Source organism: Salvelinus namaycush, chromosome 2 (assembly GCF_016432855.1).
Source record: "Salvelinus namaycush isolate Seneca chromosome 2, SaNama_1.0, whole genome shotgun sequence".
Lineage (NCBI taxonomy): Eukaryota > Metazoa > Chordata > Actinopteri > Salmoniformes > Salmonidae > Salvelinus > Salvelinus namaycush.
The window spans coordinates 36688373-36704847 of record NC_052308.1 but is presented as its reverse complement, the minus strand read 5'-3'; the positions used below and the strand labels follow the sequence as shown (position 1 = coordinate 36704847).

Genomic DNA, 16475 nt, shown 5'->3' with positions numbered 1-16475 from the left:
TTTACTAGTGCTTAAAAGCAACCACAGCACACATCACTGCTAAGTGTCTGACTTACTGACTGTAGGTCGCTATGGAAAAGAGTGTTTGCTAAATGACAAACGTAATGTAAATGTAGTCCAAAGTCATTATTTACCCTGTCATGGAACAATAGACATTCCATAGAGATTGTAAGCTACTGTTAAAGCCTTGATAGATTCCCTCCAATCAACAGTAACTGCATTGTCTTAAACATATTGCCAAGTGATGGCACAATAGAGTCCATCTTCCAGACCTCTGGTCAGTGTCATGACACCTTTATGTAACACCCTACGTATGTTTTATTGACAGTTTTCCTTTTCCTCAGGCGTTACTCTCTGGAGGCAGCCATGTCATGTCAGTCACCAGCTCCATGACCTTCTTACCTGTCTGCAGCCGCCCGGCCGGGCTACAAGGCCTGGCCCACTATCAACGCCAAGCTGCTTTACGACTTCTTCCCTTTTGTGTAAACGACCAATAGACGGAAGAGAGGGCAGGTACGGTGTATTCGGAAAGTATTCAGACCCTTTCCCAGGTTACAGGCTTATTCGAAATGTTTGTTTTTTTAATCCTCAATCTACACACAATACCCAATAATGATGAAGTGAAAACAGGTTCGTAAAAATGTTTAAAAATAAAAAACAGAAATACCTGATTTACATAATTATTTAGACTCTTTGCTATGAGACTCGAAATTTAGCTCAGGTGCATCCTGTTTCTATTGATTATCCTTGATGTTTATACAACTTGATTGGAGTCCACCTGTGGTAAATTCAATTGATTGGAAATTATTTGGAAAGGCACTCACCTGTCTATATAAAAGGTACCACAGTTGACAGTGGATGTGAAAGCGAAAACCAAGCCATGAGGTCAAAGGAATTGTCCGTAGAGCTCCAAGACAGGATTGTGTTGAGGCACAGATCTGGGGAAGAGTACCAAAAAATGTCTGCAGCATTGAAGGTCCCCAAGAACAGTGACCTCCATCATTCTTAAATGGAAGAAGTTTGGAAGAACCAAGACCCTTCCTAGAGCTGACCGCCCAGCCAAACTGAGCAATTGATGGAGAAAGGCCTTGGTCAGGGAGGTGACCAAGAACCCAATAGTTCCCGAGTTCCTCTGTGGAGATGGGAGAATCTTCCAGGTCAGCCATCTCTGCAGCACTTCACCAGTCATGCCTTTATGGTAGAGTGGCCAGATGGAAGCCACTTCTCAGTAAAAGGCACATGACAGCCCGCTTGGAGTTTGCTAAAAGGCACCTAAAGGACTCTCAGACCATGAGAAACAAGATTCTCTGGTCTGATAAACCAAGATTGAACTCTTTGGCCTGAATACCAAGCATCACGTCTAGAGGAAGCCTGGCACCATCCCTATGGTGAAGCATGGTGGTGGCAGCATCATGCTGTGAGGATGTTTTTTAGTGGCAGGGCCTGGGAGACTAGTCCGGATCGAGGGAAAGATGAAAGGAGCAAAGTACAGAGAGATCCTTGATGAAAACCTGCTCCAAAGCGCTCAGGACCTCAGACTGGGGCGACGGTTCACCTTCCGACAGGACAACGACCCTAAGCACACAGCCCAAGACAACGCAGGAGTGGCTTCTGGACAAGTCTCTGAATGTCCTTGAGTGGCCCAGCCAGAGCCCAAACTTTAATCCGAACGAACATCTCGAGACCTAAAAATAACTGTGCAGCGACGCTCCCCATTCAACCTGACAGAGCTTGAGAGGATCTGCAGAGGAATGGGAGAAACTCCCCAAATACAGGTGTGCCAAGCTTGCAGCGTCATACCCAATAAGACTCGAGGCTGTAATCCCTGCCAGAGGTGCTTCAACAAAGTACTGAGTAAAGGGTCTGAATACTTATGTAAATGTGATCAGTTCTTTTTATTATTTTGCAAAAATGTCTTGTTTTTGCTTTGTCATTATGGGTTATTGTGTGTAGATTGGGAATTTTATTTGATCCATTTTAGAATAAGGTTGTAATGTAACAAAATGTGGGAAAAAATTCTGAATGCACTGTATGCTCTAATATCCTCACCAGCATACCACTTAAAATGCATAGCCAATACATTGCTTCATTCTGAGTGGTATGCTAGTGTGGATATCTATACAGTCACTCAGTGTACTGATCAAATTGAATGTCAAAACAAAACTGATATTGCACAGACGGTTGGTTCTCTCGTTGTACTCAAATACTGTTAGCAAATACCTTCGTTTTTATTCATTTGTACATAATTAAACGTTTTTCTAATAAAATGTCATATTTTCTGTGATTCATACTCGTATTGTCTTTACATAGCAGGCATGTAAGTGGTATTCAGAAAAACAGCCAGATGCAACATTCATTACATGGTCTTATTTACAACAAATTAGATGACAATTCATTGCTTATTTGAATACAGGCATAGCACATACAAATCCATACATTTCGATACAAATATCAAATGTAACTTTGTATTGCAAAGCAGGATACTGGCATATGATATGAATTCTACTAATCAATTAAATGTAATCAGCTTTTAAAATCAGCTTGAATATGCAGATAATGGCTGGAAGGTTGACCTAACATTGGCTCATGATGTGGAATCTACAGTTGAAGTCGGAAGTTTGCATACACTTAGGTTGGAGTCATTAAACTTGTTTTTCAACCAGTCCACACATTTCTTTTTAACAAACTATAGTTTTGGCAAGTCAGTTAGGACATCAACTTTGTGCATGACACAAGTAATTTTTCCAACAATTGTTTACAGACTATTTCACTGTATCACAATTCCAGTGGGTCAGAAGTTTACATACACTAAGTTGACTGTGCGTTTAAACAGCTTGGAAAATTCCAGAAAATTATGTCATGGCTTTAGAAGCTTCTGATAGGCTAATTGACGTCATTTGAGTCAATTGGAAGGGTACCTGTGGATGTATTTCAAGGCCTACCTTCAAACTCAGTGCCTCTTTGGTTGACATCATGGGAAAATCTAAAGAAATCAGCCAAGACCTCTTTTTTTTTTTTTACCTCCACAAGTCTTGGGAGCAATTTCCAAATGCCTGAAGGTACCACGTTCATCTGTACAAACAATAATACGCAAGTATAAACACCATGGGACCACGCAGCCGTCATAACGCTCAGGAAGGAGACGCGTTCTGTCTCCTAGAGATGAACGTACTTTGCTGCGAAAAGTGCAAATCAATCCCAGAACAACAGTAAAGGACCTTGTGAAGATGCTGGAGGAAACAGGTACAAAAGTATCTATATCCACAGTAAAACGAGTCCTATATCGACATAACCTTAAAGGCTGCTCAGCAAGGAAGCAGCCACTGCTCCAAAACCACCATAAAAAAGCCAGACTACGGTTTGCAACTGCACATGGGGACAAAGGTCGTACTTTTTGGAGAAATGTCTGATGGTCTGATGAAACAAAATTAGAACTGTTTGGCCATAATGACCATAGTTATGTTTGGAGGAAAAAGGGGGAGGCTTGCAAGTCAAAGAACACCATCCCAACCATGAAGCACGGGGGTGGCAAGATCATGTTGTGGGTGTGCTTTGCTGCAGGAGGGACTGGTGCACTTCACAAAATAGATGGCATCATGAGGCAGGAAAAATTATGTGGATATATTGAAGCAACATCTCAAGACATCAGTCAGGAAGTTAAAGCTTGGTTGCAAATGGGTCTTCCAAATGGACAATTACCCCAAGCATACTTCCAAAGTTGTGTCAAAATGGCTTAAGGACAACAAAGTCAAGGTATTGGAGTGGCCATCACAAAGCCATGACCTCAATCCTATTGAAAATTGGTGGGCAGAACTGAAAAAGCATGTGCGAGCAAGGAGGCCTACAAACCTGACTCAGTTACACCAGCTCTGTAAGGAGGAATGGGCCAAAATTCACCCAACTTATTGTGGGAAGCTTGTGGAAGGCTACCTGAAACATTTGACCCAAGTTAAACAATTTAAAGGCAATGCTACCAAATACTAATTTAATGCATGTAAACTTCTGACCCACTGGGAATGTGATGAAAGAAATAAAAGCTGAAATAAATCATTCTCTCTACTATTATTCTGACATTTCACATTCTTAAAATAAAGTGGTGATCCTGACTGACCTAAGACAGAGAATATTTACGAGGATTAAATGTCAGGAATTGTGAAAAACTGAGTTTAAATGTATTTGGCTAAGGTGTATGTAAACTTTCGACTTCAACTGTATCTAGCCTGAGTGCCAGTATGTTTTCATACCAACTTATTTTCACTCATTGTCATGCCAAAGGTTTGGCTTGACAATGACAACAATTGAGTTGGCAAGAGTACAAACGGCTCTAGGAGCAGGCTCGTAACTCAGTGTAAGCTCCTGTCATTGTGGAATTACTTACTGAAATGGTGTATGGATGGTGAACACTATTTAGAATATAGCTTTGTTTATTGAACAATTCCAATGACACTATAAGTGGATAATGAAAACGGCATCATGTTCCTCTTCCTGCATCAGAACTCAATGGCATGCTGTCGGAGGATAGCTCGTAGTTTACTGTTCTCTTGTTCCTAAAAAGGGGGGAAGAGATTGGAGGGTGGGTTAAAACCGGGTTTGTTGACTGATGCTCTTCATAAGATGTAGAATCTAAATGCCTTAACAGGTCTCGGGCAGGTGGAGTTTTGGGTTCCCAGGGGCTGCCCAACTCACCATCTTGCCATTGTGGTCTTGTAGGTCGTTAACTTGCTGGACCAGGTGATCATTGCTCTCCTTCAGCTTTTGAACTTCGCGATCGGCCCGTGACTTCACAGACATCAGGATTCCTGGGTGGTGGAAGAAAACATGTCATGTTGGACACAAACCCATTTTGTGACATTGGTGACCTAGCTAGCTACTGTATGTGACATAAAAGGTTGTGTTCATTAGGGCAAGCTTTAACATGTTTCACAATGGAAACCTTAAAATTTGTGCTTGTTATTGGACATGTCCAGGGAGTGCCTAATGAACACGACCAGTGGGGGATCTCTCACCGTTGACTATCCTGGCCACCCTCCAGAGCCTGAGGAGGATCAAGAGGCCCATGCCGTCAAAGGCATCTTTACTGGTGATATACACAATGTCCAGGATGAAGGACACAATCACCACCAACCCGTCAAACACCTCAAACTTGTGATGGAAGAACTCCAGCCGGTAGGCAAAGAGCTTTCCAGCTAGCTCCACCATGAAGAAGGTGAGAAGAGCCAAACTCAGGTAGTGGAAGACCTGGTGAAGAGGGAAAGGACAGAGGAGTTGTAGTAAGAAGGTTTGGGTCACGCATTTCTTGATCCGTGTGCCAAATGGCAACCTATTCCCTATATTTAACTAGGCAAGTCAGTTAAGAACACATTCTTATTTTACAACAGCCTACCCCGGGCAAACTCTCCCCTAACCCGGACGATGCTGGGCTGATTGTGCGCCGCCCTATGGGACTCCCAATCACGGCCAGTTGTCATACAGCCCGGAATCGAACCAGGGTATGTAGTGACGCCTCTAGCACCGAGATGCATTGCCTTAGATCGCTACACCACTCGGTGGACATATCTCACCCGAGGGGCAACGTGCCCATGCTCCAACTTGATGATTGACAGGTCGATCAGTAGCTCGCCCAGCACAAAGAATGCATCCAGGATGACCAGGCATACCACAGCTATCTAAAACAAAGGAAAACACTCAACATCAAAGACCAACACCATAGCGATCCAAACCACAGCAAAACACCCAACATCAGTAAAGACCAACCTTCTGACAACAATGTACAACAAGAGAATGGGAGTGAATTTACTGTCACATTTGCAGCCTAGACTGAGAAACACACATCCACAGTTGACAGTTGACATTTGATTTGAGCAAAGGTAACATTGACTAACTGTGTTGGATAGATAGTATGAGCATTGCCTACTCCACTCATATTCCATACCTGGAATCTGTCTGAGCTGTAGAGTCTCTTCAGAGAGCCTCTGAAGGTGAGTTCCCCGTGGGGCAGCTGTCCTGTGGCTGGTCCCGGCTCCTCTCTAGCCTCATGCAGCCCCTCGTTGTGCCAATGGGCTGTGTGGTCATCACCCACCGTGGTGAAATGCCTCAGGTACTTGGACATGGTGCTGCAGGGGGGTGGGGTGGCCCACCACAAAGAGACTGTGGTTTTCCTGGTTAGAAGTTAGCTTTGGCATTTAACATGATCAAATGTCACAAGTTTGTCTGAAGTACAATAACTCAATAGCCCTAGTGTTTATCTAAGGTTTTCATTTCCTAACATTGACATTGTTAGTTTAACCAATTTACTAGCCTTAACAAGGTTCATATCATCCCCAGCATGTTGATTAGGCGTTGGAATACATATTGTAACCCTCGTATTTTCATATACACAAAGAATAGACATGTCACCTATTGCAACTTAGACTGCTCAAACAGTAATTCATTGTACTGTACAATATGAGTATACTTCTCCTTTTAAACATTGCAAAAGCATGCAAGATGTCAACAAACCAAACCCTTTGACTCAAGATGCAAGTGAACTGTGTGGCCAACCTATGTTGAGTTTCCTAAGAAAATCTAGACCAATAGATTTTATCATTACAATAAATAATTGTTTTATGTCAACAATTCTATAGCCTGGTCCAAGATCTAGGAGGGGGTGACCTCGACAATTTATTGTTAAAACGAGAGGCTAACTGGATCTTTAATTTAAAGACCCTTGCTCCCTTCGGTCTCAACGTAGACTTTGATCTGAAGCCATTCTTGTGATTTTGCTATTGTAAATGTTTGTAGGCTTATGTAGCCAAATTGTATCTAAGATCGTACGCTATCCATTTATGTTTTTTGTATGCAATTTTAAAATCTGAGAATTAACCAATGATATCAGGCCACACCCGGCCATTATTACAGACACCTGTGTGTGTCTTTTGACACTATATAAATGAGTCACCCCGCAGTGTTTGTCATTGTACCCTGATGAAGACAGCTTGTCTGTTGGACATAAACATTTTTGCATCTGAGCTCCTAGAGTGTGTGGCTCTCCTTTATTTTTCCAAGATCTGTTTGTGTCATGTCAACTCCTTGTCATGCCAGAGCCCTATACTACGAATCAAATCAAATTTTATTTGTCATATGCGCTGAATACAACTAGTGTAGACTTTACCGTGAAATGCTTGCTTACGAGCCTTTCCCAACGATGCAGTTTAAAAATAATAACAAATTGTAACACAAGAGGAATAAAATACACAAGAATGGAGCTATATACAGGGAGTACCAGTACCAGGTCAAGGTGCAGAGGTACGAGTTATTTTAGGTAGATATGTACATGAAGGCAGGTAGATATGTACAGTCGTGGCCAAAAGTTGAGAATGACACAAATATACATTTTCACAAAGTCTGCTGCCTCAGTTTGTATGATGGCAATTTGCATATACTCCAGAATGTTATGAAGAGTGATCAGATGAATTGCAATTAATTGCAAAGTCCCTCTTTGCCATGCAAATTAACTGAATCCCAATAAACATTTCCACTGAATTTGAGCCCTGCCACGAAATGACCAGCTGACATCATGTCAGTGATTCTCTCATTACACAGGTGTGAGTGTTGACGAGGACAAGGCTGGAGATCACTCTGTCATGCTGATTGAGTTCGAATAACAGACTGGAAGCTTCAAAAGGAGGGTGGTGCTTGGAATCATTGTCCTTCCTCTGTCAATCATGGTTACCTGCAAGGAAACATGTGCCTTCATCATTGCTTTCCACAAAAAGGGCTTCACAGGCAAGGATATTGCTGCCAGTAAGATGGCACCTAAATAAACCATTTATCGGATCATCAAGAACTTCAAGGAGAGTGGTTCAATTGTTGTGAAGAAGGATTCAGGGCACCCAAGAAAGTCCAGCAAGCGCCAGGACCGTCTCCTAAAGTTGATTCAGCTGCGGGATCGGGGCACCACCAGTACAGAGCTTGCTCAGGAATGGCAGCAGGCAGGTGTGAGTGGATCTGCACGCACAGTGAGGCGAAGACTTTTGGAGGATGGCCTGGTGTCAAGAAGGGCAGCAAAGAAGCCACTTCTCTCCAGGAAAACATCAGGGACAGACTGATATTCTGCAAAAGGTACAGGTATTGGACTGCTGAGGACTGGGGTAAAGTAATTTTCTCTGATGAATCCCCTTTCCGATTGTTTGGGGCATCCAGAAAAAAGCTTGTCCGGAGAAGACAAGGTGAGCACTACCATCAGTCCTGTGTCATGCCAACAGTAAAGCATCCTGAGACTATTCATGTGTGGGGTTGATTCTCAGCCAAGGGAGTGGGCTCACTCACAATTTTCCCTAAGAACACAGTCATGAATAAAGTATGGTACCAACACATCCTCCGAGAGCAACTTCTCCCAACCATCCAGGAACAGTTTGGTGACGAACAATGCCTTTTCCAGCATGATGGAGCACCTTGCCATAAGGCAAAAGTGATAACTAAGCGGCTCGGGGAACAAAACATCGATATTTTGGGTCCATGGCCAGGAAACTCCCCAGACCTTAATCCCATTGAGAACTTGTGGTCAATCCTCAAGAGGCAGGTGGACAAACAAAAGCCCACAAATTCTGACAAACTCCAAGCATTGATTATGCAAGAATGGGCTGCCATCAGTCAGGATGTGGCCCAGAAGTTAATTGACAGCATGCCAGGGCGGATTGCAGAGGTCTTGAAAAAGAAGGGTCAATACTGCAAATATTGACTCTGCATCAACTTCATGTAATTGTCAATAAAAGCCTTTGACACTTATGAAATGCTTGTAATTATACTTCAGTATTCCATAGTAACATTTGACAAAAATATCTAAAGACACTGAAGCAGCAAACTTTGTGGAAATTAATATTTGTGTCATTCTCAACTTTTGGCCACGACTGTACATGAAGGCAGGGTAAAGTGACTAGGCATCGTGATAGATGAGTAAAATAAAGAACAGAGTAGCAGCAGCAAATTTGTGTAAAATGTTTGTGTTGTGTCGGTATGCGTGTATAGTATATTTGAATGTGTGTGGGGTTTGCGTGAAAGTGTCAATGTAGTGTGTGTGTGTATACACACCAAGTGTACAAAACATTAAGTACACCTGGTCTTTCCTTGACAGACTGACCAGGTGAAAGCTTTGATCCCTTACTGATGTCACTTCAAATCAGTGTAGATGAAGGGCAGGAGACAGGTTAAAGGACTTTTAAGCCTTGAGAAAATTGAGACATGGATTGTGTATGTGTGCCATTCAGAGGGTGAATGGGCAAGACAAAAGATTGACGTGCTTTTGAACGGCTTATGGTAGTAGGTGCGATGCACACCGGTTTGTGTCAAGAACTGCAATGCTGCTGGGTTTTTCACGCTCAACAGTTTCCCATGTGTATCAAGAATGGTCCACCAACCAACTTGACACAACTGTGGGTGTCATTGGAGTCAACATGGGTCAGCATCCATGTGGAACGCTTTAGACACCTTGTAGAGTCATTGCCCTGATGAATTGAGGCTGTTCTGAGGGGTGTGCAACTCAATTTACAATTTTACCATTTAGCAGAGCGACTTACAGTTAGTGCAACCATCTTAAGATAGCTAGGTGGGACAACCACATATCACAGGCATAGAAAGTACACTTCAGTGGAGTCAGAGCTATACTGAGCAAAGATATAAATGCAACATGCAACAAATAAATTCATTAGGCCCTAATCTATGGATTTCACATGATTGGGCAGGGGCACAGCCATGGTTGGGCCTGGGAGGGCATAGGCCCACCCACTGGGGAGCCAGGCCTGTGTAATGATCATGCTGTTTAATCAGCTTCTTGATATGCCACACCTGTCAGGTGGATGGATTATCTTGGCAAAGGATAAATTCTCACTAACAAGGATGTAAACAAATTTGTGCACAACATTTGAGAGATAAGTTGTTTTGAGCATATGGAACATTTCTGGGATATTTTATTTCAGCTCAAGAAACATGGGACCAACACTTTACATGTTGCGTTCATATTTTTGTTCAGCGTAGTTGGGAGTGCAAGTGCTGGTTCAGGTTTTATTTAGTATTTTCTTAGGAAGTGTTCTTGTACACTCCCCCCCAGTGTATAGTTTAGTGAGTGTGCGTAGGGTCATTGCAAGATAGGGTCAGTGCAGATAGTTAATTAATGGTTACCCTGACTATTTAGCAGTCTAATGGCTTGGGGGTAGAAGCTGTCTTGGAGCCTGTTAGTCCCGAAAGCCGATGCCCGGGTACTGTTTGCCGGACAGTAGCAGAGTGAACAGTCTATGGCTTGGGTGGCTGGAGTCTTTTTCAAGCCTTCCACTGACACTGTCTGATATAGAGGTCCTGGATGGCAGCGAGCTCGGCCCCAGTGATGTACCCCACAAGGGGTTTCTTCACAGCCCCCAAGTCCAGAACAGACTCCGGGAAACACAGTACTATACAGCGCCATGACTACATGGAACTCTATTCAACATCAAGTAACTCATGCAAGCAGTAAAACCCTTTTTTTTTTTAAACAGATGAAAACTACATCTTACGGAACAAGGTGGACTGTGAAGAGACAGACAGACACATACTCACACACACACACACTCTACACACGTAAATATTAATATTGTTTTATGGTGGTATTGTACATTTTGTGCTGTGGATATGTAGCGGTGGGGTGATGTGATGTACTGCTTTATTAGTTTTTTTTGGGACACTCAAATCAGTATGATATGTTATATTTGGTTACATAACACAAATGCGGAGAGAGTCCAAAAAGAGAACACAGAAAGAAAGCTGTTGTATAAAACAACTGTCTGTGGATTACATCTTCAAACTAAGGTCAACCATGTCATCCATGATAGAGGGAGAAGCGGTCATCCATATATATGGGTAAGAGTCTAGCTAGGTTTTCATTGCAAGTTAAAGCGTACTGTTATCTAGTTAGCTAACATTAGCTGGCTGCCTCGCTAGCTAACGTTACGTGTATGATCTGGGTAGGAGCTCTAGAAAGTGGCCCGATTTCCCGAGTTGGATGACTGTTCCAATTGATTTTTCTCAGTTGTTTTGAGCTGGGCACTAGAGTTGGGATTATTGTTCATTGTTTAGCTAGCTAGCTAGCTAGTTAGCTACATGTCAAAATAAAAGACTCCATTATGAAAGTAACCATTTCAAATAAACTTAGATTTGATATAGTGTGTGTTTTCCAGAGACGGTAATGTGAAGAACCACATGACCTGCACCATAGTCAAATTAGGATATAGGCCAAGGACTAGATCAAGTTGAATTTTATTTGTAACTTTTACCCCTTTTTCTCCCCAATTTCGTGGTATCAAATTGGTAGTTAGTCTTGTCTCAGCTCTGCCACTCCCGTACGGACTCGGGAGAGGCGAAGATCGAGAGCCATCCGTCCTCTGAAACACGACCCAACCAAGCAGCGCTGCTTCTTGACACAATGCCCGCTTAACCCGGAAGCCAGCCACACCAATGTGTCGGAGGAAACACTGTACACCTGGCGACTGTGTCAGCATGCTTGCGTCCGGCCCGCCACAGGAGTCGTTAGAGCGCGATGGGACAAGGACATCCCTGCCAGCCAAACCCTCCCCTAACCCGGACGACACTGGGCAAATTGTGCGCCGTCCCATGGGTCTACCGGTCGCGGTCTGCTGCGACAGAGCCTGTACTCAAACCAGGATCTCTAGTGGCACAGCTAGCAACTGCGATGCAGTGCCTTAAACCACTGTGCCACTCGACAGGCCCAGATTTTTACTACTACCTTTTGCAACTAATTTCTCCACTTGTAGTCTTGAAATCTTTGGTTGTTTACTACACTTTGAATCCTTGAAGAGATGTGTGGGGCTAATGCTTAAGAGGGTGTGAACGATGCTGAATGGGTGTAGACAAAGAAGAGCTCTCCAGTAGGTGTACCAAAATATTCACAGGCCATTTTCTCAACAGTAGGGTTACAATTTTACTTTGTAATTGTTCCTCAACCGCAGTGTATGATATACCATTTTCTGGCTCAGTCTACTTTTATCCAATGTAAAAAACTAAATTTATAATTTTGCTACATAGGACCGAATCCAGGTGGTGGGTCACAAATTGTTAATACCTATCACATTACACATTTAGTAATGACAGCATTTGCTTTCCAAACTGTACATTTTTCACGAGATTGTATTTTAAAATTTGCGAAAGGCAAACACAGCTGCAACCAACCATAGACATACTCTATAATCCATTGATGGCAGTTTCCATTCAAGTTAAGACTGCTAGCGTATTCGTTTTAAAGTCAAATTGAGATTCCAATATATATATGGATTATATGTCTATGGCCACAATGCAACAACCTGTTCCACAAGTAGAAAAAGGAGCGATAGCAGTGGGAAAAGGGTGCTTGTGCATTGATAATCACACAACAAGATGGCATTAACAATAAGTATTAAAATAAAGCCTACTTCCTGATGAATTTGCAAGATAACTTTTATTTCATTTTGACACAAATTAAAATGTGGCACTGACTTGTCCCATGGATTGATGTTCCGGCATTCCACTAGCTCCAGGGTTTCCCAAACTCGGTCCTCGGGACCACAAGGGGTGTATGTTTGATTTTTGCCCTAGCACCACACAACTGATTCAAATAACCAACTAATCGGGCCTCCCGGGTGGCGCAGTGGTCTAGAGCACTGCATCGCAGCGCTAGCTGCGCCACCAGAGTCGGGGTTCGCGCCCAGGCTCTGTCGCAGCCGGCCGCGACCGGGAGGTCCGTGGGGCGACGCACAATTGGCTTAGCGTCGTCCGGGTTAGGGAGGGTTTGGCCGGTAGGGATATCCTTGTCTCATCGCGCTCCAGCGACTCCTGTGGCGGGCCGGGCGCAGTGCGCGCTAACCGAGGGGGGCGGGTGCACAGTGTTTCCTCCGACACATTGGTGCGGCTGGCTTCCGGGTTGGAGGCGCGCTGTGTTAAGAAGCAGTGCGGCTTGGTTGGGTTGTGCTTCGGAGGACGCATGGCTTTCGACCTTCGTCTCTCCCGAGCCCGTACGGGAGTTGTAGCGATGAGACAAGATAGTAATTACTAGCGATTGGATACCACGAAAATTGGGGAGAAAAGGGGATAAAATAAAAAAAATAAAAAAATAACCAACTAATCATCAAGCTTTGATCATTTGAATCAGCTGTGTAGTGTTAGGGCAAAAAGCAAAATGTGCACAGATTTTAGGAAATGCTGTTAGCCATTTGCAACATGCACGCACAGTAAAAAGCCTGCTTGTGGCAGGTGGACGCAAGTATGGAGAACTGCATAGGCCTACTTGGGGTGTGTCTGAAGGTGAACATTGCGAAACAAGTGGGATCATCAAAACCAGTGGGTGTGTGTCGAAACCTGACAGTATTTTAGCTAAGCCAGTTAGGCAGAGTAGGATCATTAAGGTGGAAGGTTAGAAACAAACATAGCAGGTTAGGAGAATAAACGTAGCAGGTTAGGAGAATAAACGTAGCAGGTTCAAATCAAAGTTTATTGGTCGCGTACAGAGGTATGCAGATAACCTAGGTGCAGCGAAATCTTTGTGTTTCTATACTGAATAAAAAATATAAAAACGCAACATGCAACAATTTCAAAAAATGTACAGAGTAAAAGTTCATAAGGAAATCATTCGATTTAGGCCCTAATCTTTCAATTTCACATGACTGGGAATACAGATATGAATCTGTTGGTCGCAGATACCTTTTTAAAAAGGTAGGAGTGTGGATCAGAAAACCAGTCCGTATCTGGTGTGCAGCGCGATACATCTCCTTCGCATAGAGTTGATCAGGCTGTTGATTGTGTGGAATGTTGTCCCACTCCTCTTCAATGGCTGTGCGAAGTTGCGGGATATTGTTGGGAACTGGAACACACGTCGATCCAGAGCACACCAAACATGCTTAATGGGTGACGTCTGGTATGCAGACTATGGAAGAAATGGGACATTTTCAGCTTCCAGGAATTGTGTACAGGTCCTTACAACATGGGGCAGTGCATTATCATGCTGAAACACGAGGTGATGGCAGCGGATTAATGGCACGACAATGGGCCTCAGGATCTCATCATGGCATCTTTGTGAATTCAAATTGCCATCAATAAAATGCAATTGTTGTCCGTAGCTTTTGCCTGCCCATACCATAACCCCACCATGGGGCACTCTGTTCACAACATTGACATCAGCAAACCGCTAACCCACACGCCATACACGCGGCTTGTGGTTGTGAGGCCGGTTGGACGTACTGCCAAATTCTCTAAAAACAACATCTTATGGTAGATAAATGAACATTGAATTCTCTGGCAACAGCTCTGGTGCAAATTCCTGCAGGCCGCATGCCAATTGCATGCTCCCTCAAAACTTGATACATCTGCTGCATTGTGTGACAAAACTGCACATTTTAAAGTGGCCTTTTATTGTCCCCAGCACAAGGTGCAGGTACACAAGGATTTCGCTACACCAGTAATAACATCTACTAAATATGTGTATGCGACAATTACAATTTCATTTATTTGACCTTTGTAATGATCATGCTGTTTAATCAGCTTCTTGATATACCACACCTGTCAGGTGGATGGATTAAATTGGCAAAGAGAAATGCTCCAACAGGGATATAAACAAATGTGTGCACAAAGTTAAGAGAAACACGTTTTTTGTGCGTATGGAAAATGTCTGGATGGGCTCTTTTTTTCAACTCATGAAACATGGGACCCACATTTTACGGTAATATTTGTGTTCAGTGGAGGTCCAACAGTGCAGTAATACCTAGCAATACACACAATCCAAAAATAAGAAGCTGTTTGTCTGTCTCTAAGTCCCAGCTTTGACGCACCTGTACTGTCTCCGCCTTCAAGGTGGTAGCGGGGTGGGGTAAACAGGCCTTGAATCGGCAGAAAAGCAATATCTACCGTCGTAGTATGGATGAAGACTGACCTGGAATGTTAAGCTAAGTGAACCTGGCTAGTATTATAAAATACTGAGTAGATCTAGCTTACTTCGTAGTATACCACTCCGGAGTGACAAGGCTTTGACATAACACAAACAGATCTGGGACCAGGCTATCAATTTGAGGCCACACGAGAAATGACACCACTCAGTCCACCGAGGACTGGAATTGCCACTCACTATTGTAGAACCATATAATGTGTTGGCAACAATGTTTCGGAATACTGAGCGACACTTGCGGGGCACGTCTGATCTACAGCTCAAACCAAGGCATCTTGAGGACAACTCGTGATTTCCTGCTGGTTTAAAAAACAACGCCCGCTCTGCACTTTACACTATGTGCAAATCAACTGAATTAACTGGCATAATACATCGTTTATAATTCGTGTCAACCTTGAACTATTTACTTTAGAGTAGCCCCCTAAAATATGTTCATATCCACCGAAGAAATAGCCAGTTCACTAATAGAACACCATCTGAGCAACACCAAATCCTATTGCAGTGTGATGTGATAAATACTTTATTTGTTGAAGGTGGCTATTTACCTTAATGTAGACCTAGTGCTTTAATAGTTTATATTCCCGTTGAAAAGTTGTTTTTGTCCTCCGTTTTCCCATAAAACCTTTGTCCTCAACTCCGCCTCTGTCTCAGAACCAGCACATTCCAAGAGGAAGAGGGGTTTCGATGAAACTCGGCGCCCGTGTAGACGAAAGTTGACTGCATTAAATTTGGAACCGCACTGCCTCCCAGGCGTGAACCTGGTATTCAAAGGCTATGTCGGCTCAAAACAAAAGTGATGTAGCCTAATTTACGCACGTGTATTAATGAGTAGGATTCTGTGTTTTCCATGCAAAGGTGATTGCTTTTGATAAACGCTTTATCTGCCTTCCCAATGAAAACAAGTTTGAAAATGCAAAAATGTATTTTATGGAAAAGAGATGTGTTTCTGAATGATCACCATGCTGCCTTGTTGACAAAATGACGGAGCAGCTCCCAATGACGTGATGGGCCATTGTCCAGTGGCATCACTAGGGCTGGGCTTCGAGAGCTTCAGCCCCAGATGTTTTTTGATCGAGCAGGAACCTTTTGATGTCCCATAACCACACATCACCAGTGGCGACCTGTCATTCAGGGCAGGTGGGGCAGAGCCATCTGTTTTGAGCCCCACATTTTTAGCACATATATATATATATATTGGGGGGCTTGCCTGTTTTGCATGTTATTTTGGCATTCATACTGTCACATATCAATTTGCAAACAATGTAAAACATATATATATATATCATTGAGTTAATAAAGCCACATACATACATGGTCTCTTTTTTGTTTTCTTGAGTAAGGCAGCCCCAAAATCCAGGTGTTTCAGCCTAGCTCAGTGCTTTCTGTGGTGGTGGGGCAAGCCAGCAGAAAATACGGAGCATTGCGCCGTGATTGGCTCAGTGTTCTGTCACTCATGGGGACATTACGTCACTGCCAAGTCTAAGGGGAGACCCTAAAAAAGTATAGCCCCTTGGGTGCTGCCATAGAGTTACATTAGAAGTGC

General features: G+C 43.3%; 1 protein-coding gene across 4 annotated transcripts; it reads right to left on the bottom strand.

Moving 5' to 3' along the window:
• Window positions 1-4136: 4136 nt before the first annotated feature.
• On the bottom strand, window positions 4137-15843 carry LOC120025742 (voltage-gated hydrogen channel 1-like). Of its 4 annotated transcripts, none has more exons than XM_038970376.1 (6): window positions 15478-15843; window positions 5933-6113; window positions 5562-5666; window positions 5007-5238; window positions 4687-4799; window positions 4137-4547 (listed from the first exon to the last, which is right to left on the bottom strand). In XM_038970376.1, exons 2-6 carry the CDS (start codon window positions 6107-6109, stop codon window positions 4491-4493), a joined length of 684 nt encoding a protein of 227 aa, XP_038826304.1. In that variant the 5' UTR covers window positions 6110-6113; window positions 15478-15843; the 3' UTR covers window positions 4137-4490. The 4 variants fall into 4 exon arrangements, with proteins under 4 accessions (XP_038826304.1, XP_038826297.1, XP_038826280.1 ...); XM_038970369.1 differs by having other exon boundaries at window positions 5933-6147; window positions 15478-15842; XM_038970352.1 differs by having other exon boundaries at window positions 5933-6173; window positions 15478-15841.
• Window positions 15844-16475: the final 632 nt, after the last annotated feature.